This window comes from Dendropsophus ebraccatus, chromosome 4 (genome assembly GCF_027789765.1).
Source record: "Dendropsophus ebraccatus isolate aDenEbr1 chromosome 4, aDenEbr1.pat, whole genome shotgun sequence".
In the NCBI taxonomy this organism is placed as follows: Eukaryota; Metazoa; Chordata; class Amphibia; order Anura; family Hylidae; genus Dendropsophus; species Dendropsophus ebraccatus.
The window spans coordinates 151,739,760-151,759,985 of record NC_091457.1 but is presented as its reverse complement, the minus strand read 5'-3'; the positions used below and the strand labels follow the sequence as shown (position 1 = coordinate 151,759,985).

General features: G+C 42.1%; 1 protein-coding gene across 4 annotated transcripts in view; it reads right to left on the bottom strand.

Moving 5' to 3' along the window:
• Positions 1-20,226, bottom strand: part of CFH (complement factor H) — a 142,836-nt gene that overhangs the window by 12,016 nt on the left and 110,594 nt on the right. For all 4 annotated transcript variants that reach the window (XM_069967462.1, XM_069967465.1, XM_069967464.1 and 1 more), the window contains 4 exons: positions 18,818-18,994; positions 13,325-13,510; positions 6,669-6,851; positions 4,356-4,553 (listed from right to left, as the gene is read on the bottom strand). In XM_069967462.1, coding sequence (XP_069823563.1) covers positions 4,356-4,553; positions 6,669-6,851; positions 13,325-13,510; positions 18,818-18,994 — 744 coding nt within the window. The remainder of the gene's footprint in view (positions 1-4,355; positions 4,554-6,668; positions 6,852-13,324; positions 13,511-18,817; positions 18,995-20,226) is intronic.

The window sequence follows — 20,226 nt, the reverse complement described above, 5'->3', positions numbered from 1 at the left end:
GAAAGGGAAAAATGTGAATATTTATTTTGGGGGTGGGAGGTTATGAAGGATTATTAAATATATTTTCTTTAGCTTTATTTTATAAGGGGACTATGACATGTGATATTTTGATCATTTGTATAATACACTGCATATGTGTACATATGCTCATCAGCAGAACGCTTACAATCTATCCTTACCAGAGGAGCAAGCTGTATAAAGGCACATGCACAGTAACCCTTCATCATTCCATGTCACCAGTGTGCCAATGTGGTGGGAAATGCCCAGAGACCAGCAAGATAAATGACCATAATTAAAATACATGGTTAGGATCAGAAGTCTCTCTGGTCTTAGGAGGTGAACTCAGGTGGCTGTAACCTTACAACTGAGCTTCCATGATATTCAGCATGGGAGATCCATGCCATGCTGTAAAAATGTGCATGACCAGGAATAAGGCCTCTAAATGACCACCGCAATAAGGAGTTTTGGGGGTCACTATGAAGTTTAATCTGTATATAGTAATGTGCCATTTTTTATGCTAGAATCCCACAATGTCTTTTTGGGACAGACGTCATTTTATGACAAATATGGTTGTAGTATGCAAATTACGGCTTTAATCTTGTCTCAAAATGATGGTCGCCCAAAAAGAGGGCTGTAAAATGACGGGGAAAAGACATTCTGTTAAAGCCTTAAAGGAGAAGTCCAGCCATTTTAACCTCTTCAGGACTGGGTTAATTTTTGCTTTTGCACTTTTATTTTTTCCTCCTCGTGTTGAAAAGGCCATAGCATTTCCTTTTTTTCACCTACAGACCACACAAGCCTTTATTTTTTGTGCCACTAATTGTACTTTGCAATGAGTCTTAATTTTCCATAAAATGTGCAGCGCAGCAAAACCGTCTAGAAATTATTTTCACTGTGAAATTGAAAATAAAACACTTTTTTTTTTTACTTACTTTACTATTTATTACTTGGGTTCCTCAAGTCTGTACTATTACAATAGGCAACTTTCATTTCAATATTTGATGGTTTTTAAAAAATTTAAACCTTTTTAAAAAAACTTAATGTTCCTTAAAATTGCTTTATTGACATGCTTATAACACTTTTATTTGTTGGTCTATGGGTCTGTGCGAGGTGTAATTTTTTACTGAATACAAGATGCTGTTAAGCTGGGTGACCTCCATTACATTGAGTACAAGATGTTGGGAAAGCTGGGTGACCTCCATCATACTGAGTACAAGTTGCTGAGAAAGCTGGGTGACCTCCATGTCAATGAGTACAAGATGTTGGGAAAGCTGGGTGACCTCCATCTCACTGAGTATACACATGCTGGGAATGCTGGGTGTCCTCGACCATGCTGAGTGCAAGATGCTGGGTAAGTTGGGTCTCCTCCACTATACTGAGTATACACATGCTGGGAAAGCTGGTTGACCTGGGAAACTGGTGTATTTTCACCATAGTGTCTATAGTCTGCATAGTGTGGTCTACAGCACTGTACTTTGACCCAGGAAATCTCCCTCACCTTCCAAATCATGGCAGACCCACTATAGGCTGAGGGCGTACATCAGGGGATAGGATTTTGGAGGTAATCTTTTCATAGCTGTAACCCCTCCCTCCCAGGACAGAGAGCGCTGCATGTACTTGCCTACATATGTCCTGCTCATCCCTCCATGCCCCCTGCAGCCTCTGTCAGCCCTTGTGTTTCCCCTCCTCTCCATTCCTGCTATAATATGCCTGCACTCACACTCAGCTATACACACTGCTGCTATAATATGCCTGCACTCACACTCAGCTATACACACTGCTGCTATAATGTGCCTGCACTTACACTCAGCCAGTCACACTGCTGTATAGAGAAGTTTCTGTCACTGTCCTCCTGCACAGCTGTGTGATTCTCACTTCCTGATTGATCCAAGCTGAACACACACCCCTTCCCCATTGATGTCATGTGACCACACAGACCTCTGACAGCAGCCCGGCGTCTCTATTCTTGACTGTTGTACTACGCTACTGAATTATGGAGATCTGCAGGTCCATCCTGTATCTAAAAACTGCTGCAGTTTTTTCAGGTTTATGTACTTACTATTCTTTAAACACCACATGTTTGTTTAATTTCTTTTACATGTTATTCAGAATTTAAAAAAATCATTCGTTTTGGGGTGTGGAACCAATTGTCTGCATTTCAATGATTTCTTATAGGAAAATTCACACTTTTGTTTAACCCTTTAAGGACATGGCCCATTTTCGTTTTTACGTTTTCGGTTTTTCCTCCTTGTGTTTAAAAGGTCATAGCACTTGCAATTTTCCACCTAGAAAACCACATGACCCTTATTTTTTGCGTCACTAATTGTACTTTGCAATTACAGGCTGAATTTTTGCATAAAGTACACTGCGAAACCAGAAAAAAATTCAAAGTGTGGTGAAATTGAAAAAAAAAACGCATTTCTTTTATTTGGGGGAAATGTGTTTTTACGCCATTCGCCCTGGGGTAAAACTGACTTGTTATGCATGTTCCTCAAGTCGTTACGATTAAAACGATATATAACATGTATAAGTTATATTGTATCTGATGGCCTGTAAAAAATTCAAACCGTTGTTAACCAATATACGTTCCTTTAAATTCACTCCATTCCCAGGCTTATAGCGCTTTTATCCTTTGGTCTATGGGGCTGTGCGAGGTGTCATTTTTTGCGCCATGATGTGATCTTTCTATCGGTACCTTGATTGCGCATATACGACTTTTGATCGCTTTATATTACATTTTTTCTGGATTTGATGCGACCAAAAATGCGCAATTTTGCACTTTGGGATTTTTTTGCGCTGACGCAGTTTACCGTACGAGATCAGGAATGTGATTAATTAATAGTTCGGGCGATTACGCACGCGGCGATAGCAAACATGTTTATTTATTTATTTGTTTACTTTTATTTAAAACCTGGGAAAAGGGGGGTGATTCAGACTTTTATTAGGGGAGGGGGCTTTTTACTATTAACAACACTTTTTTTTTTTTTTTTTTTACACATATACTAGAAGCCCCCCTGGGGGACTTCTAGTATATACACTTGGATCTCTCATTGAGATCTCTGCAGCATATCCATGAGATCGGCACTCGTTTGCTTTCGGCTGCTGCAGCCGAAAACGAATGAGTGCCGAGCCGAGGACGGCGCCATCTTGGACGCGTCCCCGGCCGGCATCAGTAACGGAGATCGCTCCTCCGGGACAAGGTCCCGGAGGAGCGATCTCCCCCACTAGACACCAGGGAAACGTTGACTCCGGTAATCGGAGGCAGCTGTCAACTTTGACAGCTGCCTCCGATTAGCTAATTAGCGGGCACGGCGATCAGACCGTGCCCGCTAATAGCAGCGGTCCCGGGCTACTCGCGGCACCCGAGATCGCCGCGCGGCCCCGCTTTGAAGTGCAAGTGAGGACATATGACGTACGCATACGTCCTATGTCCTTACTGTCATGTTTTTTTTTTTATTATTGCAGAAAACAGTAGTATAAGCGATTTTAAGAAACTCTGTAATAGGTTTCATCAGCCAAAAAAGCCTCCTTCTGTACTCAAGAAGCAATTTCCCAGCCTCCCCCCCTGACTTCTTATCTGTGCATTATCAGGCAAACACGTCTTCATTACAGAGAAGCCAGTGAAGATGGGTTCTGCTCTCTCCATTGTAAGCCTATGAAGTGGGGAGGGGCCGAGGGAAATGAAGGAGCAGGAAGAGGTGACAAGAAGGTCAGCTGTTTGTAGACTCTCTGGGCACCTAAAACGCTGGATTCAGGGGTCAGAAAGGTCAGTGCTTATCTATAAACATACTGAGAGAAGATTGCAGGGTTTTGTGCTGTGCAGAAATCCTCTGTGCTCAGTAACTCCTCTCAGCCCCTCCCCTCTCCATAGCCACATAATGGACACAGAAATCCTGCTTCTTCTGATGTGAGGGGGGAGGCTGGGAGATTGCTTTTTCAGTACAGAAGGAAACTCTTTTAGTACATAAAACCTATTACAGAGTTTCTTAAAATCGCTTGTACTGTTGATATTTAATGTTTTCAGAAAAATGACCCTGAAATGACAGTTACGCTTTAAGGATTACAAGCATGGTCCTGGAACGAATTATGCTCTTAATCCAAGGTATATAAAGTGGTTTTATTAATTTATTTGTTTATTTATTCACCCACATTAGTAGAACTCTAGGGAAATTTATAAATATAGAGACTGTAATATTTAATAAAGGAGTAAATGTGATGTGGATAGAAAAAACATTGAACTATATGTAAATTAAGGAAAGAGCAGAATGCTAGTGAGGAATCTATTTTAGCAATTTCCCGGTGGAAGTATTAATAAACAGGATCGCTCTGTGCAGACACCTGGTTTGGGCACTTACCTCTCTTGAAGCATTTTGGATAACTTAGCTTCCCTCGTAGACAATAACTTCTCATTGCAGTGCCAGAAGGAGCTTCATATCCATATTTACACTGAAATTCCATGGAGTCATCATGTTCACTATAAAGCTTTCTATTAGGTATCCACTTTAGCTGTATATTATTTTCTTCCATGTCCCTTTCCCTTGCAGTACACGGCTCTGGAACCATAAAGTGGGCATTTTAACTCCATTATTTCATGCAGCAGAATTACAATTAGCCAATCGGTTCATTATCAGTAATACCATATGACATGCAAAATAATGAGTAAGGGTCCATTTACACACAAAGATTTGAAGCCAGATTATATAGCAAAGCAAAAAGCATACCATAAAAAAGGCGGATGGCACTCAACAATCAAACCAACTCATTAGTCTAGGAACAAAATATATACAGTAATTTTATTTATGGTACAAAGTGAAAGATTTCAAGCCAAAGCCAGAAACAGACTATAAACAGAGATCAGGTCATAAAGGAAAGACTGAGATTTCTCCTCTTTTCAAATCCAGTCCTGGCTTTGGCTTTAAATCTTTGGCAGAAAATCCGTCAAATAATCTTTCTGTTTAAATGGACCCTAAGACTATTAACCCTGATTAACCCTTTCAGGTCCAGGTTTAATGTAACTTTTTAAATTTTTTTCCTCCTTACCTTCTAACACCCATAACTCCTTGATTTTTATACATACAGAGCCATATGATGGCTTATTTTTTGTGAGACAAATTTTACTTTCTCAAGACCTCTTTCATTTTGCAATATAAGGTACAGAAAAACAGAAAAAAATACATGTGGGATTCAATTGAAACAAACAAACAAACAAACAAACAAACAGCAATTTAGCAAACTTTGGGCAATTTTGTTCTTACACCATGCAAGTTGCAGTAAAAGTGACTGGTTATCTGTATTCTGTGGGTCAGTGGGATTACAGTGATAGCCAATTTATATAGTTTGTTTTATTTTAGTAGTTTATAAAAAAAAAATGACCTTTTCTTCAAAATTAACATGCTTAAAACCCCCTATACAGTATTTGTTTTTTATTTTTCCATCAACAGGGCTGTATTAGGATTTTTTTTTCCGCCATGATTTATAGTTTTTAGTACTACTACTTTTGTTTTGATGGGACTTTTCAATTTCTTTTTAAGAACTTTTTTTCTGATGAATGTTGCAACCAAAATAAGCAATTTTAGTATTTATTATAATTTTCCATTTATACGATTTACTATGTGGGATTAATAATAGTGTATTTTTAAAAGTTTGCACAATTCCGCATGCATAAATGCCAAATATGTTTATTTTTATTTTGGTTTACAATTGTTTATTTGAAAAATGGAAAAAAGGTGGGTAATTTCAACTTTTATTGTGGGAGTGTTTTTTTTTTTTTTTTAACTTTTTTTTTTGTAATTTATTTATTTATTTTTAGTATTTATTTACATCGCTAAAAACCAACTTTCAATATCTATGGAATGGTCTCAGCTACTGAGCCTGCTCAATTCACCCCTTCATGTCAGCCCACTTAAATATTACCTACTGTAACATTGATTTTCTTCCTCCTGTGCCCCACTGCATTGTGCTGCTGTGCTAGGGCTTGTGCATATGTGTGAATAACTGGTTTCTTGATGTGCTGCTGGCACAAAACCTGAGTTTTATAAAGGACCCTAGATTCTGGGCCAAGTAATAAGGCAGCTTTGAATCCAGTGCTCTGTTATTGTGAAGTATCCTACATGTCCATTTGTCTGCTGTCTGCTCTAAACACTGCCTGTCTACACTACAAAGAAACCTCAGTTTCTGCTAGATTAACCCGTTACATGGTGCAGTCAGATTGTAACAGCAACATGTAAAGAGTATACAGTATAGTACTTTTCTATCAGCATCTGGAGCAGGAGGTCTCCGATGTAGACGAGATTGTTTGGGCGGCCCATCCCAATGCTCCCCGTTGACTGTCTGTGCATATAAGTAGCACAGGCAGCGAGCGGGGAATAAGGGGGAAGCAAACACTGAACTGACCGGTCAGCTCTTGCTTCCCCTGAAACACCAGACATCAGCCTTATGGGGTGTGTGTATGACATTTGAAAAGTCAGAGCCCAGCCCACATCAAGCTCACTGTGGTGAAGCATGAAGTTGTCTGATGGTGAGTCTGAAAAAGCCTATTGTTCCATCTCATAAGGCCCCCCTCACACTTTCTTTTTCTTGCCCATAGTGTTGTATTGGGCACTGTCACTCTTCAGGATAGTAGATTATGTCATTTGTATGCACACTGTAATAAAGTATAATGGACATACCTAAACAAACTGGTGCTTCATCCCAGACGCCATTCTGACATCTCACAATACTGCTGCCATTCATTTTATAATATTCTGGGCATTTATATTGCACAGAGTCTCCAGATTTATAGGAATCTTTGCTAAAGGTTAAGGTGTCTCCGTATTGTACAACTGGTGGTGGACCACACCGCGCACCGATTTCTGAAAAAGGATAAGTAAAACGAATTAAATATAATATTTGCATAACAAAAAAAATATATATCTTTGTTTTCTTTTTACTGCCCCGTAATTTAGCTTAAAGTCTCAGGGTTTTCTGCTCCTTTGTTCAAATGGTCGGTGTAGCCGTCAACAGCCAGACCCCAACTGATCATTGCTTATAGCATGTCAGAAGATGCTTTAAAGGGGTTCTGCCTCTGACTGAATTAAATTTACTTTACAAGAGAACATAAATTTGAAGGTATCTGCAATGTACACTCCATTAAAGAGACTCTGTCAGTAATTTTATTGTGTCCTATCTAAGGATAGCATACACTTGTGACAGAGAAGCTGAACAGAATGATGTTTTTTATCCATGCTGTGTATTGGCAGTCAACTGTCAATCAACAGCTGGAGGGCGGGGTGTGGCAATAATCCTATTCTACTGCATATTAGGAGAACGGCTGATCGAAATTATGTAAGTAATACACTGATCTGTTCAGCCATAGGCTGTATCCCAGTTTTCTAGGCATTCCTTACGCTTAATCTACCCGCTGCACGGAGCCGGCAGACAGCGGGAGCCAGATGCCGAGATTTCTGGTTCGTACGAACCAGAAATCCGGCAGGTTCGCTCATTTTTATTTACTGCCAGAAAACAATGCCTATATGTGAGGGGAGAGGGCTTACTACCAGGGGATTGTGTCTATATGTGGGTGGAGAGAGGCTTACTACTAGGAGACAAACCCTATATGTAAGGGTAGAAGGGCTTACTACCAGGAGACAATTTCTATATATGGGTGGAAAGGGGTTTACTGCCAAGGGATAATGCCTTTATGTAAGGGGAGAGGGGCTTACTACCAGGAGACAATGTCTATATGGGGGGAGAGGGGCTTACTAACAGGAGAAAATGCCTATAAGTGAGGGGCTTTCTACTAGGAGACAATTCTTATATGGGGGAGAGGGGCTTACTACCAGGGGACAATGTCTATATGTGGGGGGAGACAGGCTTACTACCAGGTGACTCTTGCTATATGTGCTATATGTGAGGGGAGAGAGGTTTACTACCAGGAGACAATGCCTATATGTGAGGGAAGAGGGGCTTACTACCAGGGGTCAATGTCTAAATGTGAGGGAAGAGGGACTACCAGGTGACACTGACTATAATGAAGGAAATAATTATTTGATCCCTTGCCCGGGTATAAAGTGTCAGTGTAGATTTTTTTTTTTTTTTGCTTAAGGGAAATCGTCAGGAGCCCTATATATCCCTATATACACTATATACCCCAACATTTCTGCACTGTTTATGTAAATTGTAGCTTATGCACATTAGAAATAAACCAAACTGAGATGTCTTGTGATAAGACTTTATACAGAGCCAGGTTATATACAACATTGGCACTGTTATATACAGCCTAGTTCAAGGTGTCCTGTATACCTGTAGTGTATAGTTTGAGGGGTCCTGTATACCTGTAGTATATAGTTTGGGGGTCCTGTATACATGTAGTTTATTGTTGGTGGAGGTCCTGTATACCTGTAGTGTAGAGTTGAGCGGGTCCTGTATACCTGTAGTGTAGAGTTGGGGGGTCCTCTATATCTGTAGTGTATAGTTGGTGGAGATCCTGTATACCCGTTGTGTATAGTTTGGGGGGGGGGTGCGGTATACCTCGAGTGTTTAGTTGGTGGAGGTCCTGTATACCTGTATTGTATAGTTTGGGGGGTCCTGTATACCTGGATTATATAGTTGGTGGAGGTCATGTATACCTGTAGTGTATAATTCAGGGGGTTCTGTATACCTGCAGTACATAGTTGGTGGAGGCCCTGTATACCTGTACTTTATCTTCTATACCTGCAGTGTAGAGTTTTGGGGTCATGTATACCTGTACTGTATAGTTGGTGGAGGTCCTGTACACCTGTAGTGTATAGTTTTTGGGACCTATATACCTGAAGTATATAGTTGGTGGAGGTCCTGTATACCTGTAGTATATAGTTGGTGGAGGTCCTGTATACCTGTAGTGTATAGTTTTGAGGTCCAGTATACCTGTAGTATATAGTTGGTTGAGGTCCTGTATACCTGTGGTGTATAGTTTTGGGGTCCTGTATACCTGTACTGTATAGTTGGGGGAAGTCCAGTATACCTGTAATGTATAGTTTTGGGGTCCTGTATACCTGTGGTTCCTGTATACTGGAGGAGGTCCTGGTGGAGGTCCTGTATACTTGGGTTCCTGTATACCGGAGCCGCTTGCTCAATTGTGTGAACTGACAGGGTTTTCTGCGGCCGCTATTCAGTGAATAGCAGCCGCAAGGATTTCAAGGCAGCTAAGACCACTGTCACCAAGAAAAAACATTGGTAGCATTTAAAACTGTAATGGTATAAGATGCTGTAGTGCCTGGAAAGTCCCCCTGCTCAAGACGGCACATGTGGAAATATATCTGAAGTTTGCCAATGAACACCTAGATGATTCTGAGAGTGATTGGGAAAAGGTGCTGTGGTCAGATGAGAGAAAAATTAAGCTTTTCGGTATTAACTCAACTTGCAGTGTTTGAAGAAAAAAAATGCTGCCTATGACCTAAAGAACATGTCACCTCTGTCAAGCATGGAGATGGAAACATTATGTTTTGGGGGTGTTTCTTTACACAGGACTACTTCACCATATTAATGGAACAATGGATGGAGCCATGTACCGTAAAATCCTGAGTGACAACCTCCATCCGTCCGCCAGGACTTTAAGAGGTGCAGTCACACGTACAGGATCTGCTGCAGAGTTAATGGCGCAGATTTGCTTAGAATCTGCGACTTCAAATCTACGCCATCAAATAATGTGTGCATACATAAAATAAGTATAGAATAAGAATATATGTTCAGGGCTGCTTCTGCCATGAGGCAGAATGAGCTTTCTGCCTCAGGTGACAGATTCTTTACTCCACTAGGGGGCGGCACAATCCCTCACTTTCACTCTGCAAGTGGCAAGATCTCTGGTTACCTTTCCACTTTCATCCGGTCTGCAGGCACAGCACCAGGCACCCCTGCCTCCTCAGGCCCCTCTGTCTCCTCCTCAGACCCCCTCTCCCTAGCTCAGTGATTGACAGCCCGGTGGCTATCTGGCCTGAGAGGATAGAAAAGGAAGAATTGGTCTCCTATGCTGGCTGTCTGTGTCAGAGCAGAAAGGAAGGGGGAGGGAGGCCCAGCACCACAGCAGAGCAGACACCGCAGGTATGACAGGAAGCTGTATGTGCCCTGCCCCCTCCCATACAGCCTGATCTCCTGACCCCTCCACAGTGCCTGGGATGTGACATCTGCTAGAGAGGTGTGTGTATATATATAGATACACACACACACACACACACACACACACGTGTATATATACAATCTACCCTGTATTTACAGCACATATGCCCTGTGTATGGAGTGATCTTAGTAGCTGAGCCCAGTCTATGCCCAGGGTTGCCAGCTGCTGTCATCTGTGACTGGCGTTCTGTTTTGTTTTTTTATTAGAACCCCCACAGCACCCCTGTACATATATTCACCTTGCTGGGGATTAAAGCGACTCTTTACCCACAATCTGACTACCCCAAACCTCTTGTACCTTCAGGTAGCTGCTTTTAATCCAAGATCTTTCCTGGGGTCCGTTCGGCAGGTGATGCAGTTATTGTCCTAAAAAACAACTTTTAAACTGGCAGCCCTTTGTCAAACTGCCGTGTCCTAGAGTGTGTGTGCATTAGGCTGGCACACCCTCTCTGTTCCTCCTCCCCGCCCTCATCATCATTAGGAATGCTCCAGGCAGATTTTCTACTATTCATCACTAGAGATGAGCGAATTTGCCGAAGTTCGGGTTCGTCTGAACCTGAACTATTGGCTTCTGATTCCCGCTGTCTGCAGCCTCCGTGAACTATGGCCAATGTCTATATCCCAGTTTTCCAGGCGGTCCGTAAGGCTATGTTCACACTACGTATATTTGAGGCTGTATATTTGAGGCTGTATAGCAACCAAAACAAGGAGTGGATTGAAAACACAGAAAGGCTCTGTTCACACTATGTTGAAATTGAGTGGATGGCCGCCATTTAATGGCAAATATTTGCTGTTATTTTAAAACAACGGCTGTTGTATTGAAATAATGGCCGTTATTTACCGTTATATGGCGGCCATCCACTCAGTTACAACATTATGTGAACATAGCCTTTCTGTGTTTTCAATCCACTCCTGGTTTTGGTTCCTATGAGGACCTGACATGAGGACCAAATACTGCCTGAAATATACATAGTGTGAACCCAGCCTAAGGCTGTATCCACCCTATTCACAGAGGCTGCAGACAGCAGGAATCAGAAGCCGATAGTTCAGGTTCAGACGAACCCAAACTTCGGCAAATTTGCTCATCTCTATTCATCACCTGTGTCGGCATGGCACATGGGCTGGATCGTTAAGGCACCTGTGCAATGTTCAGACAGTAGAAAAGTGTGATGAAGAGGGTGAGGAGGAGGGACGAAGGGATGGTGCAAAGTTAGGGCACAGATACTCTAGGCCAGGGCAGTTTGGCACAGGGCTGCCAGTTTAAAAGTTGCTTTTTAGGACAATAACTGCATCACCTGCCGAATGGACCCCAGGACAGATCTTGGATTAAAAGCAGCTATCTGATGGTACAAGTGGTTTTGGGGGGGGGGAGGGGGTCAGATTGTGGGTACAGAGTCGCTTTATGGATTTATAACAGCTTGCTGCACTTCAGTAGCTCAGGAAAGGCTCTTTCACTCTTTGTACTATAGGATAAACATTTTCTACATGCTGGAAGGACAGAATCCCATATGAAGGGTAACATGTGTCCCCTTTAACTAACAGCTATCTCACAGTATAAGCAGTTTGAAACGTGAAGCAGATTTCTGGGCTTACAATATAGGACAACTGATGTGTGGTAACGTCACCTTTCTGCCCAAGCCAGTTCTGCAAACATGTTGTTAAAATCATACCTGGATCAGGGAAAACGGTTGTTTGGCATGCACAATAGAGCCTGGGTCCACCATTAAGCTTAAAGGTTGCAAGGTACTTTACAAAAGTTTGCAAACCTGACAGTCACTATGTATATGGGTAGTGTATACACTGCTTGTCTATAGGACGATCACTACTCAGGAAAATAGATGTCCCCTCCTATCAACCCTATCAGCCATTGTTGCAAGCAGCTTTGTCTTCTAAATTTTAAGGGAGTCACTCCCTGTTACCAGGGTCGTATTAAGCTGCTGCTGCCCTAGCAACTAAACCTGAAGACGCCCCATCTTCACTCACCAATTAGCATCATGATTTTTATCGCCAATAATCCTGATAATTAATGATTAGAGCAGCCTGCATAATGCCTGAAGGAATTCTCAACTCGTCACATTTAACACCACCACACCAGACCTGACCAATACCACCATACTGTGACTGGATAACACCATCATACCAGACCTGACCAATACCCCCATACTGTGACTGGATTATACCGCCACACCAGACCTGACCAATACCACCATACTGTGACTGGATAACACCGCCATACCAGACCTTACCAACACCACCATACTGTGACTGGTTAACACCGCCAAACCAGACCTGACCAATACCACCATACTGTGACTGGATAACACCGCCAAACCAGACCTGACCAATACCACCATACTGTGACTGGATAACACCGCCATACCAGACCTGACCAATACCACCAAACTGTGACTGGATAACACCGCCATACCAGACCTGACCAATACCACCACCCCAACCCCAGATTTACTGGCAAGTCTGAAAGGGATGTTAGAGACAAAAAAAAAAAAAACTGTTGTTTTCTTCCCTATACAGTAATCCTCAACTAAGCAACTGCCCCTAATCTAGGTGCAGGGCCTGTCAGGGAATAAAACAAAACCATCGGTCCAGGTCAAAACCTGTCAGTCACAGATAGGGCAACATTAGAAATACAAGGACTTTGTAATCAGTTTTGGCAGAGACGAAATCAGTAACAATATTGGAGTTACACCAGGGTCCGCACAGGAGATCATGCAATATCAAGTCACAAACCAAAAGCAGAGGTAACGAAGATCAAGCTAGAAATCACCAAAAAATTAAGAGTAATAAAAAATGTGAGTGAAGGGCAGTGAATACACAATCTCCCAACGTTGTTTGTGATTGCCCCGTGTTCTTACTTTCCTAATAAGCTGGCCATAGCACATTGCACTGAGGCCTGACAGAGACAAGAAACCTCTTTTACATATTCACTGCCTGGCCTTAGTCGGATGGGCAGCCATGGTAACCCCTCCCATCGTTGCAGCAGAGCACAAGCAACCACTGCGGGAGCATGGGCATAATACTTTGTCACACATCACACTATGGTTTTTGAAAAAGATAAAAATGTGCATGTTTATTTAATATAAAAAAATTTTAATTTGAAAAAAAAAAGAAAAAGAAAAGAAAAGAGAGAGGATAAACGAGACAGTTACTTAATGAGGTCTGAAATTCTACTCACGTCTACACACTGGTAGATTGATCCAATTTGTGTTCTCACATTCGGCTTCTCCTGTCAAAGATCTTTCAGTGGAGAACCCAGCGTTACACACATAGGTAACTTTTTCACCAGATGCATAATTGGCTTTAATTCTTTTAGACTGAAAGGTGGAATTAGGAACCGAAGGCGGACGTGAACAGCTGGTGGCTAAAATAAAAAATGAAAAAGAAATATTTAGGTAAACAGACATATGACACGGTCAAAATGTGTAATTATCTACAGCTGTTCAGAAGAGTTTACTAATAATAAATAAATAAACAAACAGTTTTGCTTTGAATAGTTTAGAACACAATATATCACATTGGTTATTAAAGCTATACTGTATTCACCAACCCACCCACCCCTAAAATGCTGTTACCATCACTTTGTTGGGAGTAAAGTCTCCCTGACTTTGTCTTTTAAAATGTGCCTGGTGCCTTAGTTAGGGTAAAAATATCTTTTAATCTGCACCAACCGAGTCAATGTGGCATGGCCTACAGCATCTATGCCCTAGGCCTGACACGCCTCTCCTTTCTTCCTCCCCACCCTCCTTGTTACTATGAACACCCCCGGGATTTCACCTATTCATCACTTGTCTAAACAGTGCGCATGCATCATAGTTTCATAAGGCTAATTTGTAACAATGAAGTGGCAAAAGATACAGCAAATTATTTTGATCAATTGCAAAAGTAACAAATCTTTGGTCACAACCGCATGGTTTATTTGCTCTTTATCAGCTTTGTGACATAGCTTGTTTGCTCTGTACACACTCAGTACTATTTATCAGATTGAATAGGGTAGAAGAACAGTCAGTGAGTGTATAGTTTGAATAAGCACTTTGTGCGTTGTACGCCAAGATACGCCGTCAGTGGCATAGCTACCATTGCATGGAGGCAGGCTAGGCAGCTGCTATGGTGACATAGGGGAAGGGGGCCCGAGGTTGCACTGGGAAGATTAGAGTCGTCCTGTGTCCTTCTGCTTAACCCTTCCACTTACATGCTGCACAAAAAAAAAAAAGTTAAACAGCACAAGACAAGGAGATCTCTGCTTCACTGCTCTGATAACCTCTGACCTCTGTTCTCCAGCTGTTGCAGCTGATCCCGGCTCGGCAATAGATTGCTATGGCCTGCAGCAGGCCATAGCAATCTATCCCCGATCTGATCGATCTTTGCTGTGTATATACAAGTCCCCCAGGGGGATCAGTGCTGTGTATATGCAAGTCCCCCAGGGGAGCTTCTAGTTACTGTAAAAATAAAAGTAATTAATTATTAATAAAATTATTAAGTAATTATTAATAAAAAATCCCCTCCCTTATTAAAAGTCCAAATCATCCCCCTTTTCCCATTTTATAAATATAAATAAATAAACATATTTAGTATTGCCACGCGCATAATCGCCTGAACTATTAATTTATTACATTCCTGATCTCGCACGGTAAACGGCGTAAGTGCAAAAAAATTCCAAAGTGCAAAATTGTGCATTTTTGGTCACATCAAATACAGAAAAAATTTAATAAAAAGTGATCAAAAAGTCAAGGTACCCATAGAAAGAACGCATCATGGCACAAAAAATGAAACATCACACTGCCCCATAGCCCAAATGATAAAAGCGCTATAAGCCTGGGAATAGAGCGATTTTAAGGAACATATATTTGTTAACAATCTGAACAAGTACTATTGTAGGTACATAATAGTACAAGAAGACATCACAGGGGGGGGGGGGGGGGGACCATCAATCTGACCCCTCTGTGATGTCTTCTTGTACTATTATGTACCTACAATAAAGAAGAAACGTTTTTCTGCAGACTGGTGAGTTGCCGCGGCTTCATTTTTTCTTTAGTACTTGTTCAGATTGTTTTACCTTGCCTAGCTGCCACATGTGCACCACCCACTGCTGATTACTCATACAGCTGACTATCTCTGAACTTTTTACTGGTGCAAAGCAAAGTAAGTGCCGGCTGCCTGTTTTTCTTTCTTGTTTGTATATTTGTTAACAATGGTTTGAATTTTTTACAGGCCATCAGATACAATGAAAGTTATACATGTTACATATCATTGTAATCGTAACGACTTGTGGAACATGCATAACAAGTCAATTTTACCCCAGGGCGAACGGCGTAAATGCAAAACTCGCTGAAATCAAAACAAATTCCTTTTTTTTTCAATTTTACAGCGCAAATGATTTTTTTCCGGTTTCGCAGCATATGTTATGGAAAAATAATGCCTGTCATTGCAAAGTACAATTGGTTTCGCAAAAAATAAGGGCTCATATGGGTCTCTATGTGAAAAAATGCAAGCGTTATGGCCTTTTAAACATAAAGTGGAAAAAGCAAAAGTGCAAAAACGAAAATTGGCTTTGACCTTAAGGGGTTAAAGTAGTTTTTTAGCACAACAACTGCATCACCTGCCAAACAGACCGCAGGACAGATCTTGGATTAAAAGCAGCTATCTGAAGGTACAAGCGGTTTGGGGGGGGGGGGGTCGGATTGTGGAGTCGCTTTAAAGGGGTACTCCAGCGAAAAGCTTTTTCCCAGTAATTCAATCACCTATGTGCCCCTTTCCCTTCCCTCCCCCAATCCCCTACCAGGAAGTGAGGTAAACTCATTATTACCTAATGACTGTTGACCCCAGGCTGTTCTGTGGCAGCCATTTTGTGACAATGACATCATCAAGAGGGGGTCGCGTCTAAGCCCTGCTAAGCTAGCCTCCCTTTGTCAGATGACACAGGTTGCTCAGCTCTGATTGGCTGAGCAAGATGTAAGCCATCTAAGTTTTACAGCATCAGTTAGACATCACAGGAGACAAAGTGCACCATGGGAAAGCCCAAACCAGGAAGTACAGAAAAAAATAAGCCACCAACTGGAGCTTCAGGGACCTGCAAACAGCGGGAAATTCAAACGGAGACAGACTCTGGAGGGATGGTAAGTGTAAAAACTATGTTTATGATTGATTGATCCTTTTTTTTTATATCAGAGCCGGAGTACCCCTTTAATGACGAGGAGGCGTGGGGGAGGAGGGAGGGGCGTTGCAGACCTAGGGCATGGATGCTCTAGGCCATGCCTCATTGACTTGGCTGCTGCAGATTAGAAGATCATTTCACACGAGGGGTGTGGAAGGGGTGGGTTGGTGAATTTGGCTCTAATGTTTTGAGAAGCAAGGGTTTAGTTTAGACCTTTGTTGCCTGTGTTTTTAATCTTTTAAAAAAAACACCTTTATTTGGGCCATAAAGTGTCAAACAGATTTTAAAAAGCCTATTATTCCCTGAGCCGCAGCACCATCACGCCTTACCGTGCTGTATGTCCATCTCTTTCGTAATCAATAAAGTACACTGTGTATACAACACAGTGAGGAGTAGCGGTGCTATCCCCCCTTCTATGCGGGACACCGCTGCAGGCGCTGATTGGCTAAGCAGTGACTCCTGCAGTTTTTGCTCAGCCAATTAGCAGCTGCAGCTGTAAACCAGAACCCAGCACACATCAAGTAAGTCGGACCTGGTGAAGAAAGATGTCTGGTGGTGAGTATGAGAGACTGCCCACCCCAGCACTGTGCTCATCCCAACAAGGAAGGGGGTTCTTTAACAGGTGCAGTGTGAGACCAGTCTGGCTTCCAGGGGGTTAAGTGGGGATGCAATGCATTCCTAATTAACCCCCTAACTTCTGTATGGCAATGCATCATCACTTAACCCTTTGTGTGCCAGACTGTAAGCAGCTATCTAGACACTGATGCTGCATACTGTAAGGAGCAGAACACCTGTGCAGAAGATACAATCCCCCCATGTGTTCATCTATTTGTCGCTTATAGGCTATCTTCACACATCGTCAAAATAACAGCCATTTTTATTGGATGGCCGGTATTTACTGGTAAAAAAAACCCTGTTATTTTATAAAAATAGCCATTATTATACGAATAGAGGTCGTTGTTATAAAATAACGGCCGTTATTTGCATTAAATGTTGGCCGTTCAATTATAATTTGGATGTGGTTCTTTTTTTGAAGGTCCATTGAATTAAGTAGTAAAGGTGGAAGGTGAAAGGATGGTGAAAAAAATGTGTGTGAACAACAAAAAAAAAGTCACGACATGGAGAGTAAGGAGCTGTTGCACATCACACCTATGGCTGACACTAATGCCACTCGGCTATATTTAAAAACCAACGCCAGGATGTTGGTATATAATTTGATCAAACCATATTGCCCCATGTACCACGTGCCGGTCTCCTGGTTCACATGGGTCCCTACACTTACTCCACACTGTGTCGGTCAGTGACCGCCAACCCCGCAAAGCGTGCACAAGCAGGGAAGGGAGGCCATAGAATGGCCCTGCAACCCCAATGTCACAGGACCAATCCCCAAGTGCCCCCTTAAAACCCAGCAGGCACCACCGGCGGAGAAAGCTGCCGCCAAACAACACCAGTGAGAATATGATCTTGTACTCACCATAGCTCCTGCAGGTAGAATGAGAAAGATAGGAGGTACTTAACATGTGTGCACAGGTGCCTCCTGCTAATTTGGGTCATATGGATCTTACAAAGGGGAGTGCCAACCGCTCAGAAAAGGGAGAAAAGTAAAATACGACATGGAGAGAAAGCTTTTGTGTCAACCATGGGTGCTATGTGCAGCCATTTCTGTCTTTTTGGCTTGTGCATATTTTATGTATTCTGTCCCTTTTTTAAATTTTGGCTGGCACTCCTCCTTTGTAAGACCCATGTGATCCAAATTAGCAGGAAGCACCTGTGTACATATGGTAAGTACCTCCTTTGATTCTCCCATTCTACCTGCAGGAGTAATGGTGAGAGATAAGAGCTTGTTCACACTTGTGTTGTTTGGTGCCCACTCTCTCTGCCGGCGGTGCCTGCAGGGTTCGGGGGGGCCTTTTGGGGTTTGGTCCTGTGACATTGGGGCTGCAGGCCATTCCATGGCCCCCCCTTCTCTGCTTGCGCACACTTTATGGGGATTGTGTTCACTGTCCGGCACAGTGATGTTTTTTGGTTAGGGACTCATGTTTATCAGAGACCTGCACGTTGGTACATGAGGAAATATGGTTTGATTAAATTATATACTAACTTCTGATGTTGGTTTTTAATGTAGCTGAACAAGCTTTCGTGTCAATCATGGGTGCGATGTGCTGCCATATCTGTCTTTTTGGCTTGTGCATAAAAAAAAAGTCATTTGTTTGCAAAATAACATCCGCAAATAATTGTCATGAACATTAACTTTTGATGTCCACGCAAACAATGTTCGTTATTCAATACACTATGTACACTTGGTAATAACGGATGTTATTTTATTCTTCTTATAATTTTTTTTAAAGCGGACACCTCTTCTCTTTTTTCACACAGTGTGAACATAGCCTCTCTGGGTATTTTTCTAGGCACTGGAATGGTTGTGTCTTATACTGATTTTACTGCCATATTTTATTTATATTTCACTCTAATCTTTAGTGTCATATTATAAGAAGTTCATACAACAGGAATACTTACTAACACATTCTGGAGGGTTCATCCATCTTCCCCTTACGCAACTTGCTGTTGAAATGTCTCCAGAAAACCGGAAGCCCTTTTCACATTCATATTTAGCTTGTTCGCCATGGTTGAAGGTTTTTGTTGTTTCTAAGGCAGTTGCATATTTAACTTTTGGAGGCTCAGTACATGGGTTTTCTAAAAAAACAAAACAAAAAATAAAAGTATATCTGTTGGTTTGAAACCCTTTGTTTGAAACCCTTCATTGTAGCCGGCCTTCTAAAGACTTTGTAAAATTCCAGGATCAAAGAACCATTTTTTTTTTATAAGACACACTTTTTAGCAGGAAAATATCTTGTTAAAAAGCGCCTGAGTCTTACATTTTGGAGACAGGACGGCCCGACAAGTGTCAGATCACCCTGACTGCTTCCTTTATGTCCGGGCGAAGAACTGATACAGTGCTGTGCTCGACTGCTGAGTGAACTGTGCAGCGACTGATAGCTCCTTCCCATGATTGGGAGGAATGTACACTTCAGATACGGTGTAGGTAGGGACTAGCTATTAAAATAGTGAGTGTGTATATATGTTTATATAGCAGAGCTGTGTTTGTGGGTCTCATCGCTTATCAGAGCTGTTTGTGTATGGTGATGTTGCAGACATGTGTATATTGATGAAGTTATCCTGTGTGTGTTATACCCACTGTGTGGCTATGTCTATGTAGCGAAGCTTTGTGTTTGTGTGTGTGTGTGTATTTTCATGTAGCAGAGCAGGAAGCAATAGTGTAGTGCTGTAACTGTACTGGAACTCACTGTATTATAAAATTATGATGCAGGGAGTCCCAGAAAGTTCAGTCTGTGATATACAACAACCTTACAGACTGTATATCCAACATGTGACTGGCACAAAATATGGTCAAATGTGAAATCTCCTTTAGTACTTACAGCTGCTGTATGTCCTGTAGGAAGTGATGTATTCTTTCCAGTCTGAGATTTCTCAGGCCCATATTTTAAACACCCAACCCCAAGGGAACACAGTCTGGCCCCCAAGGAGTTAAGTTAACCCCCCAGCCAGCAACCAGCAGACATCAAACTAAGTTTTTCAGGTCTGGCGCCTGCCCCAGCAAGGAAAGGGGTCACTTAAACCCTTCCTTTCTGGAACGGGTACATACGGGTTGGAGTTCGCACCCAAACAGAGACTTCATCGATGAAGTCCGTGTTCGGGTCCAAACACTGACCTGAAAAATGTCAAAGATACACACAACACACACAAACATAAAAAGGCACCACACACAGCATTGGCGTTTTTTTTTTCTGGCATTTTTGTGGAGGCCAGAAAAATGCCACCAAAAAATGTGTCTGTGGGCACCCTAAGAGAAACATGCAACAGCAGACTGCTTTACAGCCATTGAACTCTAATATGGGAAACTGTCT